This window comes from Taurulus bubalis (assembly GCF_910589615.1).
Source record: "Taurulus bubalis genome assembly, chromosome: 7".
Lineage (NCBI taxonomy): Eukaryota > Metazoa > Chordata > Actinopteri > Perciformes > Cottidae > Taurulus > Taurulus bubalis.
The window spans coordinates 19,267,704-19,285,589 of record NC_136595.1 but is presented as its reverse complement, the minus strand read 5'-3'; the positions used below and the strand labels follow the sequence as shown (position 1 = coordinate 19,285,589).

General features: G+C 40.3%; 3 protein-coding genes across 3 annotated transcripts in view; 2 read left to right on the top strand and 1 right to left on the bottom strand.

Annotated features, from left to right (window-relative positions):
- Positions 1 to 7,152, top strand: part of rnf220b (ring finger protein 220b) — a gene marked incomplete at both ends in the record, with an annotated part of 28,644 nt that extends 21,492 nt beyond the window's left edge. The window contains 11 exons of the mRNA XM_079221153.1: positions 124 to 166; positions 497 to 586; positions 3,044 to 3,087; positions 3,419 to 3,506; positions 3,896 to 3,992; positions 4,198 to 4,257; positions 4,373 to 4,410; positions 4,528 to 4,612; positions 5,914 to 6,022; positions 6,911 to 6,985; positions 7,081 to 7,152. Coding sequence (XP_079077279.1) covers positions 124 to 166; positions 497 to 586; positions 3,044 to 3,087; positions 3,419 to 3,506; positions 3,896 to 3,992; positions 4,198 to 4,257; positions 4,373 to 4,410; positions 4,528 to 4,612; positions 5,914 to 6,022; positions 6,911 to 6,985; positions 7,081 to 7,152 — 801 coding nt within the window. The remainder of the gene's footprint in view (positions 1 to 123; positions 167 to 496; positions 587 to 3,043; positions 3,088 to 3,418; positions 3,507 to 3,895; positions 3,993 to 4,197; positions 4,258 to 4,372; positions 4,411 to 4,527; positions 4,613 to 5,913; positions 6,023 to 6,910; positions 6,986 to 7,080) is intronic.
- A 2,756-nt stretch (positions 7,153 to 9,908) lies between these two features.
- guk1b (guanylate kinase 1b) lies at positions 9,909 to 13,631 on the top strand (the record flags this gene model as incomplete). Its single annotated transcript, XM_079221102.1, has 8 exons — positions 9,909 to 10,020; positions 10,233 to 10,274; positions 10,626 to 10,751; positions 11,943 to 12,039; positions 12,817 to 12,955; positions 13,212 to 13,296; positions 13,377 to 13,462; positions 13,599 to 13,631. 8 exons carry the CDS (start codon positions 9,909 to 9,911, stop codon positions 13,629 to 13,631), a joined length of 720 nt encoding a protein of 239 aa, XP_079077228.1.
- Positions 13,632 to 14,197: 566 nt separating this feature from the next.
- Positions 14,198 to 17,886, bottom strand: part of obscna (obscurin, cytoskeletal calmodulin and titin-interacting RhoGEF a) — a gene marked incomplete at its 5' end in the record, with an annotated part of 40,399 nt that continues 36,710 nt past the window's right edge. The window contains 8 exons of the mRNA XM_079221278.1: positions 14,198 to 14,895; positions 14,978 to 15,127; positions 15,540 to 15,636; positions 15,890 to 15,904; positions 15,990 to 16,213; positions 16,616 to 16,855; positions 17,299 to 17,392; positions 17,546 to 17,713. Of these exons, the coding sequence (XP_079077404.1) occupies positions 14,715 to 14,895; positions 14,978 to 15,127; positions 15,540 to 15,636; positions 15,890 to 15,904; positions 15,990 to 16,213; positions 16,616 to 16,855; positions 17,299 to 17,392; positions 17,546 to 17,713 (1,169 nt within the window). The 3' untranslated portion in view covers positions 14,198 to 14,714. The remainder of the gene's footprint in view (positions 14,896 to 14,977; positions 15,128 to 15,539; positions 15,637 to 15,889; positions 15,905 to 15,989; positions 16,214 to 16,615; positions 16,856 to 17,298; positions 17,393 to 17,545; positions 17,714 to 17,886) is intronic.

Below are 17,886 nucleotides of genomic sequence, written 5' to 3'. Positions count from 1 at the left end.
GTAAGAAATTCGTACTGCGATCTACTGTGCTGCTGTTCATTTATTCCAATAGAATGATGAAAGATATAGTCTAAGTCCTATTTAAATGGAGCATTCTGATGTTGTCCTTTCTGACTGTTGCAGACGTTTCTCCGTGTCCGAGCCAACAGACACACAAGACTAAATGGTACGTCGATGCATGCAGAGTGGACTAAATGTTGTGTTCCATAGCTGCTGTCGTTTAGAGAAAACTCAGTACGGTAGATTCCTTCAAGTCTTCTGTTTTAAATGGCTTTGAATAAAGAAAAGAAAAAGGACTCAGAGACATTATAGTTTCTTTTGTTCACACTGATGCGACTAGTTATATGTTTCGTCCAACCCCCTCCCCCCGTCCCGTCACCCCTCACCAGTGGTTTAGATATCACCCTTTTTCCCACACCATCTCACACCGGCCTAGCGCCCACACGAGCAGAGGAGCTATTAACCTTTCAACTTTGACCTCTTGATATGTTAACAGTCGATGACCTCTGCTGGTGCAGGTGCTACGTCAAATCCGCCCCATTACGCCCCCACAGCGCAGGAGCCCACCTAGACTGCACACAAGCTGGTAAGACACACCGAGAAGCACTTCCTTCATCATCACGTTTCACTAGAGTGAGCAGCTGTTGAGTTTTGCTTCCAGTCCCTAAATTTAAGGAAATAATATGACTTTCTACTAAAGCGCTTATAAGATATGACTAATGGTTTTATCAATGGTTGATAAATGTTTTACTAAATGCCACAGTCGAATGAAGTTAGTATGTCATTAATAAAGAATTGTGACCATAATCTATCCAGTGATGATGTAAAAAACACGTTATAGTGGAATAAACACCAGTCTGGTTCTGATTAATGACTTCCAACCGTTCTATGAAGCAAATGATTAGTGAATGATTAATTAAGAAAGCCATTTCTTACAAATTATAACTATTAATAATAAAATACTCCAAGTGGTCCCAAAATAGATGAATCAAACAATACATGAATAGATAAACAATAGTAGCTATTGTAAAAGTGATATAATAGAGTCTCTGCACTGATACAGACACGTAGACTGGCAGAGCGTCCTAAAAGCTGCGGCTGACACCACAGACATCTTACTACAGTTATTATTAACACTGAGATTCTCCAGCTCTTAGCTGACTCTTCAAACTGCCAGTGCTGTCGAGGTCTGTTAGCCTTTATTGGGCCTTATAACAGGACAGCATAATGAGCTTCTAAATACATGTCAGGAGGAGGAGGAGGAGGAGGGGGGCTCCTCTGTTGATTAATCAACCCCTCTCTCTCTTTCCCTCTCTCTCTCTCCTCTCTCTGTTTGATGAGCTCTTCCTCATCTATGACCATCTCTTTAACCCTCATTATATTTGCTGGGATGGCGGCACTCGGGTCACGGCCACCAGCTCTCTGTGTGTCCCTCCTCCGGAGTCCACTGTCATCCAGCGGGAATTAGAGGGCCCTAAAACTTAATGTCCCCTTCTGCAATCTGCAGTCAGTCAGGTCAGAGTGGGAAAGAGGAGGTGCAGTTGGTGTTCTGCCATGTTAACTTTTATATCAAAGAGGGTAGTGGGGGGGGAGGGCCGGGTGACACGATGGAGACGAGAGGAACGTTTTGCATCCACTGCCGAAAAATGCTTCAGTTGTTGTATATGTAAAGCCTGCATCTGTGCTTTCTGGCTCTTTCGTGTAATTGTACCTCAGGGTTTGTGTGTTAATGTGGTCAACTTCTTCTGTGATTGTGTTTCAGGGTCATTCACATATAAAGTGTACTTAAAATAGTTGGTATTTATTTATGTTGTTGCTGTCAAATGAGCTCATCCCCATCATGTTGAACATTGGATGTTATTTAACACTACACATTAAATATAAGGGGATATTGTTGCAATATTTTTTGCCTCCAACAAATAATGATTCTGAAACTCTGAGTTTAGGCTTGGTCTCTTATTTTCATTAGTCACCACAGTTTCAACAACTTATCCATTCCTTTAGCTACCTATTATGGTTATTTTCAACTTAAACATACTTAAACATACATACTTAAACTTTTTTAACAAATTACAGTGTTTCAAGGCCCTTCCCAGATGTATTATTTTTTTCTTTGAATCCTCCTCTTGCCTAAAAAAAAACTGCAACGCCATCCCCTCGACATGTCAAAATAATATAACAGTGTTGCAAATTGGTGCAACTGTTATGCTCCATAAACTTTCCAAAAGCAGAACTCTGGTAACTGTTCACAGGAGATGTATTCTGGAAACAGACTGACAAAGCAGGCAGGCAGAGATCCCAGGCAGGTACAGGACTTTGTTGGCAAACCTAACAATGTAGGAGCTTGATGAAGGAATGAAACGCAAGTGTGCAGGTAGATTGGCAGCAGGTGAGATAGTGAGACTAAGTGCCACACCCAGACAGCAACACATGCACACACACACACACTCAGGGGACAAACAGGGGACTGACAAGGAAGGGGTAAAATTAGAAACACATGAAGGAAGGACCATGACAATGACTTGTTTTATACCCCAATTAAAACGCAATGTACATATTAATAAAATCCTGGACCAGAGACAGACCTTCCATGACACAAGTTGTCTTTTTGATGTAAAAATGTATGTAACTGTAAACTATATTGCAAAGGAAGAAAAAAAAGTATAAACAAATTTAGTATAAGAAAGAAAGAGCATCCCCTGACAACCTTCAGTCAAAAGGAAAAGGACAAAACCCTCCCCTCTATACAGTCCCTTACTTTTCTCTGAGTGACTTCCATATCACTACTACTGCCTGTTTCCAACCTCCTTCTCTGGGAGGAGTACACATTTCTATCAAATGGAAAACATTGGGATTTTGAGACCCACAAATATGCAAAATGTCATGTGACATGCCCCTCATTCATGCAGTCAGGAATTAAAGGAAGTTTGTATTAAGTTTGAACGTTAAAAATCATAAAGGGACCAGCTGAAGTCACTGTGGCCTGCTTTTAAAGTATCTTAATCACCATCTCAACCTTTTCTTTTCTATTCTCTGTTCCCAGTCAGGATTGGAAAGCTGAAGAGGAGGAAACAAGAAGGTGGACAGGTGTGTGTCTCCCCCCCCCCCCCCCCCCCCCCCCCCAAGAAGACAGATTCAAATCTTTGTTCTATCTTTATTGCAATCGGCCACCACTGTTGACAGTTGTTGTTCATGTAGCATCAGTGTCACTGTCAGCTCACTGTGTATCCATGTGAAAACACTGCCAGCGATGGTTTACAGCTATGAAAACACAGAAGCAGATACATAGCTCGAGGCTACAGGAGGCATATGGACATATTCACCAAGACAGTGATATTGTGTACTTTATGTTTACGTGTGTGTATGTGTGTGTGTGTGTGTGTGTGTGTGTGTGTGTGTGTGTGTGTGTGTGCTTCAGGAGGGTTCAACAGACGTGGCGCCATTGCAGGACGAGTGGAATGAGAGGAGAAGGATGCAGATGTCGTCTACAGTGGGGGGGTTTAAAGGTAAGCACGTGTGTGTGTGTATGTGTGTGTGTGCCATTGAGGTACCCGTGTGTGTGTGTGACCCTTCTTCAGTGGAGGGTGAATAATGTGACTGAGTGACAGTTGAAAAACCACTGAACTTTTCAGTCCACATTACAGCGGAGCAGGATGCCTTGAAGGTTAGATTGAAAGTAACGGTTTCCTTTACATGAGAATCTCTGACCTGCAGACTTGTTACATGCTGACTGACAGAATAAGCAGACAGGGAACATAACATAACATTTGCGATTCGGAAAATTCTCCTTGACCTGAGAAATCACCACCGCCCATGCTTCTACGATATCCTTTTACGAGCGACTTCTTACCACAGTTGTTGAAACATTTGTTTGGTTGTGAAAACGTGTCCTCAGGTGCAGTGCTGGTGAGCACGACGGCTAAAGAATGCAGAGACAGCGACGCAGACCTGGACGTGGATGGAGATGATACTCTGGAGTACGGCAGAGCGCAGTATCCTTGAACTCATCAGCAACTGCATGTTTGAATTTACCTTTCTACTTATTACAGAAGATCTTCACTTCATTGACTAATTAATTCACTTTACAAACTTATTTTTAGTCAAACTATTACCATTTTTCAGCATTTGTAAACTAGATATGTGTCTCACTTGTTGTTACCCTTGTGTTGTTCTATGTTTCCTGACCTTTGTTCTCAGATACTCAGAGACGGATGTAATCCCGTGCTCAGGAGAAAGCTCCAAGGACACGACAGTAAAGTATGTATCTGGATGTTTAATTAGATATCATCATACCATCTATTCCTTGTAATTTATCACAAGTGATTAGGACATTTTTTTAATTTCAAATATTGGTTTTGTTGTGTTTTTCCAGCAGAGTAAACCTAGAATTTTCCAAATGGTCAAATGATGGTGAGAAGAAAATATTAAATATATGAATCAATTGATTAAATAGGGAAACAATAAATAATTGTATAAGAGCAAGATGTGAGGTAGATATTTATTCTTTTTATTTGTTTCTTCACTCAGGGAGTCCATCTACCAGCAGTGGAGAGAGAGTGGACGGCAGCATAGCTGGTCTCCCCAAAACCTGCAATAACTCTGTGATAGAAACGTGAGTTTGTCACTCAGAGCTTACAATACATGTTACAGAACATGTTTTTGTCTCATCTCTCAGCGTCAGAGATGGCATCACTGCTAATAATCCCAATTGTATTTGTATTCAACCTTAATGAACCCTTATTTACAATGGTGGTCTGGAAAAAAAGGCAAAGTTTCTTGAAAGGGGTCGGGGCTAAAAGAAATATAAAAATGTAAAAGACAGCAACACACATTCAAACATTTCCAACACACTCGTTACTGGCATACAATCACAACACGCATTACAATAAAGACATGCAAGCTAGCACACTAGCATCGGGCAGTAGCAGACAGCAACAGAGCAAGAGACAAACAATAAAATAATGGTTCTAAGGGTTGAGTGACTTATTGTTTTAAGGTTGTTAGACTTATAGTCTAAAGAAACAACAGAAGCATTTTTCTGTAATATTGTACAAGACACTAAAGACTGATGTTCTTCTCCCAATGAATACAGTTCTTCCACACAGTACCTTCCTTTGTTTGAGTAAAAAAAGTCCTCTTTGTCATTCAGTTTGGTGTCTGCGATGCCATCAGCACATGCTGTTCAAGCTGTTTTCCTTTTGTGTAATAAATTTGATATAGAAGATTTAATGTATGTGTGGACTCACACAGTTTAGACTTCAGAAGTCATAAGTAGCGTAGGTTGCGTGTAAAATCCGGTGTGAATCAGCCAATCAGAGCTGAGGAAAATATACCACCTCTTACTGTAAAGTGTACTTTGGGGAGTCGGGCTCTCTTTGTGGTATCAGTCCAGACTCCCTGCCCCTGCTCCCCCCAGCCTGCTGCACAAGAATACTATATCAATGTGATGATATCATCAATCAAGGTCACAGCAGGCGTGTACACACATTTCATCACACTTAATGCATCGCAGCCTGTCTGCCTCGCTTTACAGTATGTTTGCACATATAGTCTATCCTGTAATTGTACGTGTGTCTCTGTGTAAGTCTATCTCTGAGGATCCTGACATCTCACCCCCCCTTCACCTCTCACATACACACACACACACACCCTCAGCCTATGATAAATGAGACAGCGAATGCAGGCAATGTGATTGCTGCTAAATTTCATGCTCAGTGTCCATGTTGGCCAGCGAATAATTTAATCTGTCTTCGATTTATAAATGACTCTCCAGTGTCTGCCTAACTCACGTACCCTCCCATCTCCCCTCCTGTTACCGTCCATCTATGTGTGTGTGTGTGTGTGTGTGTGTGTGTGTGTGTGTGTGTGTGTGTGTGTGTGTGCGTGTGTGTGTGTGTGCGTGTGCGTATGCAGACTCTCAGAGGATTCCACACTGACAACTCTGGATGCACTTAAAGCGCGGATACGGGATTTGGAGAAACAGTTGTCTAAAGGAGACAGATTTAAATGCCTCATCTGCATGGTGAGTATGAAGCCGAATCAAATCAACAGAGCAGACACACAACATAGAGATCACAGCGCAGTGATGCAGAAACCGCAGATATTCCTGTAGGGACCGAAGGCAATAAGTCAATCAATTCTGTCATACTCTTTAAATATATATAAAGTGAATCTGTTTGCGTTAAAACGTATGTTTTATTGGCCATTCTGTATTATGCTGATATGAGCTTAATCTTGAATCCTCGCTCTGACAACAATATAATTTTTTTCAAAACAATAATTTACTTACTCTACTGTTGTAACAATTAACCAATTGTAAGTAAGTAATCATTTGAGTCCTTTATTGAGCAAAAGTGCCACATGTTTACCCATGCTTTGTTTTATATCATCGTTTTGGGCCGCTGACTGAACAAAGAAACTTTATAAAAATCTGACTGTATAGCTGGTCTCGGAGGAATTATTATTATTATTCACAACTTAATTCACATTTTATAGAGCAATTCATTTGCGTATTAATAGAAAAAATAGGTTTAATAATAATTTGTAGTTACAGCCCTCTTATATATAACAAAATATATGTTGTGGTTATTCAAATACAAGCACACTACAGGAGTGTGTAGAAGGAGGCAAGTCGGTGCAATGTTAAAGTGAAGGACCTTTTTTCCCCCCATTTTTATTTTAACCTATGGAAATAGTTACTGAAACGATGTGTATTTTACGATGTATTCAAACTGAAAAAGTACAATGTAATTGATCACTCAACCGATCTTTATTGTTGTTTAAGGACTTCAATAAAAGCTGATTTGACTGAAGCCTCTTTTAAAGCTCTTATTGTGTAGTTTCACATGGACATCTAGTGGCAGCTTGATGTACTACGTAAGGAATCATTGCCTGTGTTTTCTTTTTGCAGGACACCTACACAACCCCGCTCACCTCCATCCAGTGCTGGCATGTTCACTGTGAGGAGTGTTGGCTTCGAACGCTGGTAAAACATCAGAGTTGTGTTGATTTACATAAACATGAAGTAAAATAATCTGATGTATATGTTTCATTTCTTGACTTTCTCGTTGTTTCCTTTAGGGAGCAAAGAAGTTGTGTCCTCAGTGCAATACTATCACCTCACCTGGAGACCTGAGGCGGGTCTACCTGTGATGCGGCCACTCACACAATGAGGAGGGGCTTCTTCTGTTTTAACCAATCAGGGGTGAATTTGTGGTCAGCTGGCCTGGCACGGACTCCCTCCGTCATCCTCCTCCTCCTCCTGTCACCTCCCTTGACCTACTTGTCAGTGTATTCCTACTTACCCCTGACAATTTGAAGAGCAGCAAGTGTGACCTTTGACCTTCCTTTACAACCCTGTACAATATCCATGTTTCTGCTGCAATATCAAACTGAGCAGAAGAAGCATCTAAAAGCCACTGAGAGCTAAGACACTGAAAAACGAATAGAAAAAAACAAACACTTTGGGACAATATTTATCGATTTTGTAACCCTTTTTTCTGTTTTATGAAGAAAAGAAATAGTTGAATCACATGCAAAGCACATGTACATAGTTTTGTGTATGTTTGGATCGATGTGTGTGTATATGATGTTGACTAGCAACCCAACTGTATTTACTGTACAGAGTTTGTCTTTGATTAGATCATTTATTTTTTGTTTAGCTCAGTAAGTTGAAAACATTCACAATAATCTTATTACATTCATGCTAATTTTGTCTTTCTCATTGATGTGATTCTTTGTAAAGGGTCATTAAATTACATTTGATCAATGTTACTCCAATAAAACGTGTGTTTAAAAAGTTATTGTTTCACAAGGAATCTTATTTGGAGGTAACTTGAATATTTACCTGTTGAGTGTGTGCATTTTAGGCGTGAATGGACAGGAAGGACCTCGCGTGGTTTAGGCCTGTCGACGGCCTTTCTTGTGATGACTCTGTTGGGAAGTCGCCCGATAAGAAGTGGGTCGGTGCAGGATTAGTCCGGCAGAGCCCATCACAGCTCATCTGGAGTCGAGGGACATTAAACCCTGCTATTCTGAGCTTTTACTGCGTTAGACAGAAGACTACAAAGTCCAATCACAGAGGAGGAAACACCGCAACATTCCTGTAATTCATTCATTATAGTTCATAGCAGGATGATGTCATTTAGAGTCCATCAGCAGTCAGCTGTTTTAAAATCCATGCTTTCATAATGGTCCAATTTCTACAACGTACATCCATTGTAGTGGAAAAAGTGAAATAGCAGAACATATGCTTCTCATTCTCGCCAGTTAACCACAGACTTGCTCTAGTGGAGCCGCTGAATAGACTGGTTGCACTGGGCAGCTTCCAGGTATGAATATGTAAAACTTTATGAGTGTGAACAGGGCTTTGCTGAAACAATCCTGGATAAATTAAGTCTTCTTCCAGACCAACTTTATGTAGTTTTGTTTGATTTTTAAATTCATACAAGGAAAGGCTGGAATCAATTGAAGTATATTTACCTCCTTATCTTTAACCTGTCTTCTCCTTTCAAACTTTGGTGCTTAAGCAACACATTGTTGGATTGACAGCAGAAACAAATTCACAAATAAATGTAAACAAAGCTTTTACTGCAGTGTATGAAATCATGTGTTTATGAAAACCTTTGACCTTGCCCACACGGTCTTGTGACCTGCTCCTGTGTGGATGGTGTGGATAAAAACAAGCCAGCATGCACACGTTTGATTGGTCAATGAGCTGAAGAGAGGTGGTGGTAATTCAGACTGACAGTGAGCTGCTTCAGTGAATCAGACTAACACACACTCACACACACACACACACACACTCATTGTAGTCCATTAAGAAGCCTGGCTGAAGACTCATCTGCTATTGAACGTTTCTACGACATAGAAAGGTAAGGAACTGCATAATAAACACATTCAATTGTAATTGATCTGAGTTTGAGTTCAGGTGCAAAACTAAAGCCAAAGGAAAGCTGCATTGTATTTGTATTGCGCTGTACAGCTCAAGTGCAGCCTGTCATACTGCACATTCATAATATATGTACAGTGTTTGTTTGTTGCTTAGATATTTAAAATGCTCTGAATATGTATGCAGATAAAGCCTCTGATGAAATGTTGCATTAAGGGCAACACTTTACTTTACTTTAGGCTAAAATAGATGTTTAGCTCCTTTAGATCTGTTATGAACCTACAAATTCAACAAGCTTTAGAAAAAGGGTTAGCAAATAAATGGTTGTTGATTTTATTGATCTCTTTCACTGTTCTTATGTAAAACTGCAGGTGAAGCCAGTGCATTATTATAGGACCAAGATGTTGAAGGGAGAAGTTTGATGTTTTTTGACGGTTAGAGACTTTGACTGTATTATAAGTAATTGTTTTTAGGGGGATTCTAAATGAATTGATTTATGCAGTGTCCCTGAAATATCCCCCTCTTTAGCACAGCGGGTAGAGGGGTCACCTCTCCTGTACCCTTTCTGCTGCTTGACCTCGATCCAATTAATCCTGCTGGCTGACCTACCTTGACTTCATTAACAGGCACTCTTAACATTATAATCAGGTCCTCCGGCTGTCTCACAAGTCAGCAATTAGGACATGGACGTGTTGAAATATTTCTGGGATGTTTCTACCTGACAGTGTAGTGGTTAAGAGCTTGGATCAAAGGATTAACCTTGCTGAACCTTCGTTGACAGGATAGTTGGCGAGCTTAATTACTTATAATATAAATAGTGTTTTGGAAAAAAATCATTCATTAAATAATATAACATAAAAAGATTCACTAAAAGGCCCTGTATCCTATTCTTGTCGAGACGGTCGCCAAACCTTTTTACGCTAAATGTACGCTGGCTGAACGCATTTCTTTTACTCTCGCCATAAATCTGAGCTTCCTCCTGAGTCTTTCCCCCTATCTGTCCGTCCATCTCAGAACAATGTCAGGACCGAGGCCTGTGGTGCTGAGCGGCCCCTCTGGCGCAGGGAAGAGTACTCTGATGAAGAGGCTGATGAATGATCACGAGGGCGTCTTCGGATTCAGCGTGTCACGTACGTGTGTGCAACTGGTTATTGGCTTCGTCTGATGAGGAAGTTGGATATGAGTCTTTCAGCTTGAATAAAGCTCCAATTATGAACATGCTAATTGATGTTGAATAATGTTTTACTGCTGAGACTTTCTACTTAATATCTATCAAAAGCAACATAACTGATGAGTCATTACCTTATTTCTGGGTTTTAATGATGAAATCCTCTCCTCGCAGACACAACAAGAAATCCTCGACCAGGAGAGGAAGATGGCAAAGGTACAGTCAAAACAGAATTTTTAGCGTGGGTGGTTGAAGTGGGTGGTTGATGTTCTGAGCAAACTCACACGGCAATAGGCATTTAGGGTATATAGGCACGCTCTGTGATTCACCATATATGAGCCCTGGACTTTGAATCTGTAGAACTTTGATAAAAGAGTATTTTTCTGCCTTTTTGCTTTTTGTTTCTGTACCATGTTTCCCAGCCTCTCCTACCTGCCGGTTCTAAAGTAACGCTCACAACACTTCTTACTCCAAGTGAACTGCAGAAATGGCTTTGTCCCACCTGTATGACTCACTTGATATAAAGAGATAAACCTCTCTCTGTGCCTTTTTTGCTTTTCTCCATAGGGCTGAACAAGCTCCCAATGCTTCTGGGGGCCATGTTACTGCCCATAGCAGCCGTCTTCTCCAATGAAGACTTAGAAAAGTCTCCCTCTTATTCCTGTCCAAACGAATCAGAAATCACAGATAAAGGTGACTTCAGTGTGATTCCTGATCACAGTTTTTAAGGCAGAGGGGTTACTTTCATCATCCTGGCATGCTGCCATTGGACGTGTATAAGAACTTGTCATGTGACAAACAAATATAGAATAGACCAAAAAACGTTTAATGATCTGAGGAATCTGGATCAGACAGTTTACACTTTGGAGTAAAAAGCTTTTGAAAATAGCCCCCTGTGATGCCTCGGTAGTGATTCCCCTTTCCTGTCCCGTGAGGTTTTGTGTGTCCCATTTCCCACTGCGGATGGTGGAGCATTGATGATTTGCAAGCAACCATTAGCGTCACTGGGGAAATATTTATTTCGTAAAGTTATTTTGGTATTTAGAGGATCCCTCTGAGCTTTTTAAACACGGCTGTCATGTCCATTTAATTATTGTGTTAAAATACTTCTTCTGTAAGATGCTGACCATGTTTTCATTTCGACCGACAATATCAGAATTGATATTAATCTAGAACACGAAAATGGATTTTGCTTCCTTTGGGTCAAACTGAGGTTTTGATCTTGCATCCGATTTTTCATGCAGTTTTCTTGAGTGCTGTTTAAAATAATCTGCCATGTTCGCAGGCTTATTATCTATTTGTTTACAGAACAGCCACCTCCTATTATATCCAGCCTTTCCCTTCAGATTGTTACTTCAGTCTGAGTGGACTCCTTCATGTTCTCATGCTAATGATTGTGTGCCATCGCAGTGTCCATCAGTGTTAGAAGTAGTAACGTGTTTGTTTCTAAAACTCTGCAGTTTTAGATCCCAGAGGTTTTGTGAAGATGTAAGCCTATGGATCTGGTATGGACAATAAAATGTGCTCCGTAACAGTAATACTAAAGCCATCTTTACAAAGTATTTGACATCTTTTCAGACTTTTCCCTTAGATAATGACTATATACACACACAGTCTTAAATATGCCTAATAGGAGAACATCATACACTTGAAGACACACTGTCAGCTAAGAAAACATTGTGTCCAGGAACTTGTAAACAAGTTTAGCCTTTGTGCCTGGATGTTCTTTCATCTTGACTGAGATCACTGTGAAGCTGGACGCATTTTTTCACTAAAAACTGTTGTGAGCGTTCATTTGATTTGCATCACCTCTACTATTTTTTTTTTCCATTGTGCACGTTTTCATGGCAGAGCTGTATTCATTATAAATGATGCATCTTACAGACTACCACTTCACAGCGAGAGAGGCCATGCAGGAGGGAATTGACAATGGAGACTTCATTGAAAACGCTGAGTTTTCAGGAAACATGTATGGAACGAGGTACATTGTTGCATCCCTTGATGAATGCCACCATCTTTTTCACCACGTCATCAAGAGCAACCTCGCAAAATGTTTATGATTTAGATGCCCGAGCACCTTTGGTAAACATTTGATTTAATTAAATACTTTTCTAAAAAAGCATTAATTTTGGAGACCAAAGGGATACTTACTTTGTGCAGTGTCTTAGTTCACTGCCCACCTACAAAAAAAAAAGAACATCATGTATGGTTTCAGTGGTTCTTTCTGTTCAAAATGCTGTTTCAGTAGCTTATCCAAATACAATATAGAAGAAAAGCTGAGTTAATATTAGTGAAAATACAATACAGCATCAGTATCAGTGATATTGTTTCAGCTTAATTCCATAGAAACTAAGACTGTTGTATTACATAAAAGACTACACCCAGGCTTTGCCACAGGGATCAAGAGGATATATGTTAGTCTGGTGGCAGATGGCAGATCTTCAACCCCCCACCCCCCTTTCAGTTCAAAAAGAGCTACGTGGGTGTCACGTTTAATCTCTCCCTCTTATTCTGAAGGCAACAGCCACTCACTGTGCGAGTCTGAGCCGCTTGGATCAATGCAGTGATCGTCTTACTTGTGTCACTTTGTGTGACAAGCACACGAAATGACCCAATGACATAATTACACAATTGCACTCTCCATATCTGGTTGAACATCGCCAAGCCCCGTCCATGTTCAGATGTATAGTCATGGTAGTATTACAGAGCATCTTGTTGTATGTGATTTTTAAAATTGAACAACGCATTGATTCTGCAGTAAAGCTGCCATAGAAGACGTGCTGGCCATGAACAAAATCTGCATCTTAGATGTGGATATCCAGGGGGTGAAGAGGATTAAAGAGACTGACCTGAATCCCATCTACATCTCCATCCAGCCTCCGTCCATGGAGATCCTGGTAAATGTCCAACTTTACATATTGCATATGTCCTTTTAGATCCATTCACCTCTGTTGTGCAAAGTGGGCTGTCAATGAATGATATAGATGCTAATTTCTTTTTGTTTTGTTTATACTTTTATCATCATAACACATTCATAGCAATATTTCCTTTGAAAATTCAACTTTGTGAAATGTGTGACATGTCAGCTGTTGTGCTACTTTGTGGAGCAGCTCCTGGTTCAAAAATCATGTCTTGTTTTATTGTCTTTCTCAGGAAACCCGTCTGAGGGACAGACAGACAGAGACTGAGGAGAGTTTACAGAAGCGCCTGGAGGCAGCGCGCATCGATATGGAGCTCAGTAAGTTTCTCAGCTGTTCTTCATGGATATTATGCGGAAATAAAGATTACCATTGCAGCTGATCTCATTCTCTTCTCTAGGTAACGAGCCTGGAGTGTTTGATGTTGTTATCATCAATGATGACTTAGAGAAGGCTTACGAGGAGCTGAAAAATCTCCTCAATGATGTAAGTAAAACCGTAAACGATTCATTTAAGGAATACTTTGTAGCTATTGTTGCATAGACCATTGCACATTCATGACCATCTGGACAATACCATTGGTTGATGGCACAAAACAATATCATCATCTCTCTTTAAACAGGAAATCCAGAAAATTCAGGAGGCGAAATCATAAGAAGGACACAGTAACCAAACTTCACTGACTGCAAATGGCCGCGTCTAAAATAAACTGTCATCTTGAGAAACATTTGTTTTTCTTTTACCATCTATGTTATATGGTCGGAGGCTTGCTTAGTTTCATACAGATGCTCACATGGAGACTTTGAATTGAAAGATTTTTGTTCCTGACTAATGGAAAGGGGGTTATGTTAGATTTAGTAAAACCAGTGGTTGATATCTAGGTGTGAACTGCCAAATTCGGTGCTACCTTTTGGTCTTCATGAGCCAAAGTTTGACACTGGCCTAAATGTGGAGTCCACATCAGTACCTCACCGCAAAATAGTTGTTGTGGAATTCTGATACAGTAGAAATAAATTCCCTACTAGTTAAGTGTAAGATTATAACTAATATTACGGTTTAAATAATTACTCACATGCTGCATATCATTTAACTATTATGAAGGAAGTCTGTGCATTGGAAATAAAATAACTGCATATATTACTTCAACACATTTCCGTGTACGTGTGTGTGTGTGTGTGAATATGAGACTGAATAAAGAACGCGAGGACATTGACTGACCACTTTTGTGCCATTTAATTGATCTTTCATCCATCAACTCATTCTGGTGGGTGACTGACCCAATATTTAAGTATGATGAAACTTATAACTATAAATCTAATCAACTTCCCATTTGTACAATTTTAAGGCAAAACGTGAACATTTTTAAATACAATACATCACTCAGAAAAAACATCTGCCTTCCAAATGAAGAAGAATATCACAGAAAACTGTTTTCCCTTTAACGCCAAACACGTGCATCTGTCTGATACTTCGGAGCAAAACAACAGTTTCTCGTGTCACAAAATCCCATGCACTCTGAGACTAAACCTTCTCCCTGATCTTTTTTCCATATAAACCAAAGCACACTAACATATTCAATGGATAAATACACTTTGAAACACTTTGAAAACTCATTAAGACGCATAACATTTTCAAAATCAGAGGATACTAAACTTATTTTAGAGATATGAAACGAGCCACACAGGAAACTATCAGCTGACATGTGTTGGTAGTTTCTAGAAGCCCCCGCAGTGGAGCCTCACTGGAAAAAGGGGCCTTGAAGCTTGGTGCGGACCTGGTCTCGTTTCTCCTCCTTCTGCTTGAGGTAATCTTTCAGCTTGTCCGTGGAGAAACACACTTTGGACTGTCGGCCTTTGTGTGGGGCGCGATGGGCGCGCAGCCATGGGTTCTGGAGACACTCGGCTGCAGTGGGTCTCCCCCTACAAGTTTTTAGAATTAGAATTTACACAGTCACACAAATAAACCTTCTAATGCAAACTGAATTTTCAGAGAGACACTCACCAGGATTTGTTATTCAGGCTGCTCTTCATGAAGTTCAAGGCTCCCTCTGACAAACCGGGGTAACAGCGTCCAAACTGGATCTTCCCTTTCTTGATGTTTCTGTCTTGCTCCCAGCCGTGCTCTGCGTGGAACGGGCTGTCGGCACTCAACCTAGTGAAGAAAGGGAAAAATACTCATACATTTGACCAATATACATTACTAATATATAAATACAGTATTGTATATTAGTACATTCAGCATCTCAGAACTACAGAAGATGCAGTCAGTAGCAGTAGTAGGACAACTATTGGACTGAACTAATCAGCCTACATAATTAAATCTTACATGATGAAAAACTATATTTTCTAAAGAAAGAGAATGTGGATGATTCAATCTTTAGAATAGCCATTTTGTCCAGTATCATACTTGCTATTTAGAGAAATGTCAGATTTTGTTCCGATGTTGTGATAGCAATTTTGCTAAATTAGGAGCCACATTTATTACATAATGTAAATAATACAAATAATATTTTCTTTTCACAAAATATTGAATGTAACATTTTCACCTGTATATGTATACTTACATAATGAAGGACAGAACTCCAATAGCCCAAACATCAGTTTCAGGCCCAACACCTTGACCTTCGAGGATTTCCGGAGCTTTAGGAAGGACAATATAAACTGACAAAACAGACAGACACAGGATATTTTCCATAAAGAGTTGTGCTGTTACTGGCAATACCACATTCACACATTATTCATTTTCTGAATTAGAAAAATGACACAAACAAGACAGAAACGGATTACAGAAAGATAAGAAAAGGGACATGGACTTGGATTTGTTAGGCTATGGTAGATAGGGTCAGCTGAGGTGGATGAAGTTAGGCTGAATTATTTCCATCCATCACTCCGTCCTCCCTTAAAGAGTGTGTACCTTTGCTGCGGCAGTCTGTTGGAGGCCACGACAGTCAAAGGCTTAGTACATAAGAAGAATCCACAACAATGCATCTTCTTTGATATTAAACTAGAAGTACCTTTGCTCTCCGATTGGCCGTGGATGTGCTCGATGTTGAGAGGCTGACCGGGCGTGAATGACTGAGCTGAGCCCAAGTCGACTATCTTCAGGTGGTTACAGTCGTCCACCAGCATGTTGTCAGACTTCAGGTCCAGGTGGACGACTCGGTGGCTGTGCAGGTAGTCGACTGCACTCAGGATCTGAACCAGCAGCTCTCCGACGTGAGTCTCTGCATACAGATCTCTGAGAGGGCATAACACACAGACAGACAGCTTTGTTAGGGATTACAAAAAATGTCTGTACAAGAAGAAACTTTTTGGCAAAGGTCTGAAACAGGATATAGATCATCATTATTATTATTACGATTATTTTGAAGATATTACATTGATTAGTTAAAGTAAGTTTCTGCTTGGCACATCTCAGAAATCTGCAATCAGTGTGGTTTTATTTGTTTAGATGATCTTAAAATCCCTCAAAAAATAAATTACATTAATTATTGTCATCCATTAGACGACATTAAATCATTCTCTTTAATAACTTCAGCTTGTCAGCAAGTTTGGAAGGGCCAAATGTGGCCTGTTGGCACTAATTAGAGCAGTATTCCCCCCCAGTCTTAGACCCCCAGTTTTAGAATATAGAGTTTACCTGGATGCCAGACTGTAGAGCAGCTCCTTGCCGGGACAGAGCTCCTCCACCAATACCAAGTAGCAGGAGGTGAAATAGGCAGTGTGCAGCTGCACCAGGTGAGGGTGATGGAGCCTCTTCAGCAGCTGGTACTCCCTCAGCACCAACTGTCTCTGCTCTGCCTGGTAAGGGGTGATCTTGGCCACAAACACTTGGCTGGTCTCAGCATCCCTGCACATGCTGACAACGCTGAAACGGCCCCTGAGAGGGAACAAAACAAAAGAAGAATATGGCATATGAGTGCCTGAAAGAAAGTGGGAGGAACAAGATTAGACCATGCTTTTACTAATGCATCCTGGAACTGGTTCTGATCCGGTGTAACACTGAAAAAGCAGGTAAAGAAGTCTACTTTTTTTTCTTCTTCCTTAAAACACTAATCCTAACACTAACAATCAAAGTCTGTTGGGAAATACTTTCTTTTACATATAAAGGGGAACGAGTTGAAATATGTATCAGTACAAAATATCCATAATCTGTGACAGTCTCGAGAAACCTTGAAAGTTACACCTACATTTCAGAATAATACTCCAATGAAGAAAATCAGATCACGTGCAAACAAACTAAGCACAAAGTAAAAAATAAATAAAATGTCATCAAAGATAAATTGCTGTTCAAAAATCTGAGCTTCTTATTCAGATCCCTACCTGTTGATCTCAGAGAGGAAGTTGTAGTTCTGTCGTTCTGACCCAGTGACCTTTGACCCCAGTGACTCAGTCTGAATTAGAGGAATGTGAATTTCTGTACAGCAGAATAAATACATGTGAAAACAACGCAACCTTTCATGTTGTAGCTGTTTGCACATTTCACAGTTGATGTGTATATCATTGCTATAAATACTGAAAACACCAAACCAGTGACAGCAGACATGCAGCATCAGAGTATTGTTCTTGCCTTCAGGATGAGTAGCCATAACAACCGGTGCTGAAGCATCGCTGAAAGGTCCTGCTGCTGTCTTGGTGATGCAACCCATCCTGAACGCATAAGAGGCTCCTCTGGGTAAGTCCTTCACCACAAAGCAACTTTCAGTCACCTTGTCCGACAGGACCGTCCAGTCCGCACCTGAGGAAGCGCATGAACAAGAAAAAAGTCACAAAAAGTGTTTTCAAAAGTGAGTCATTCCAAACACGATGTATGGCACATGCTTGATTAGATATACTTCTAAGTGTGGAAGGACAATTACATTTGTCAAAAAACTAATTTTATTTCCTCTTAACACAAACCACTAATTGAAT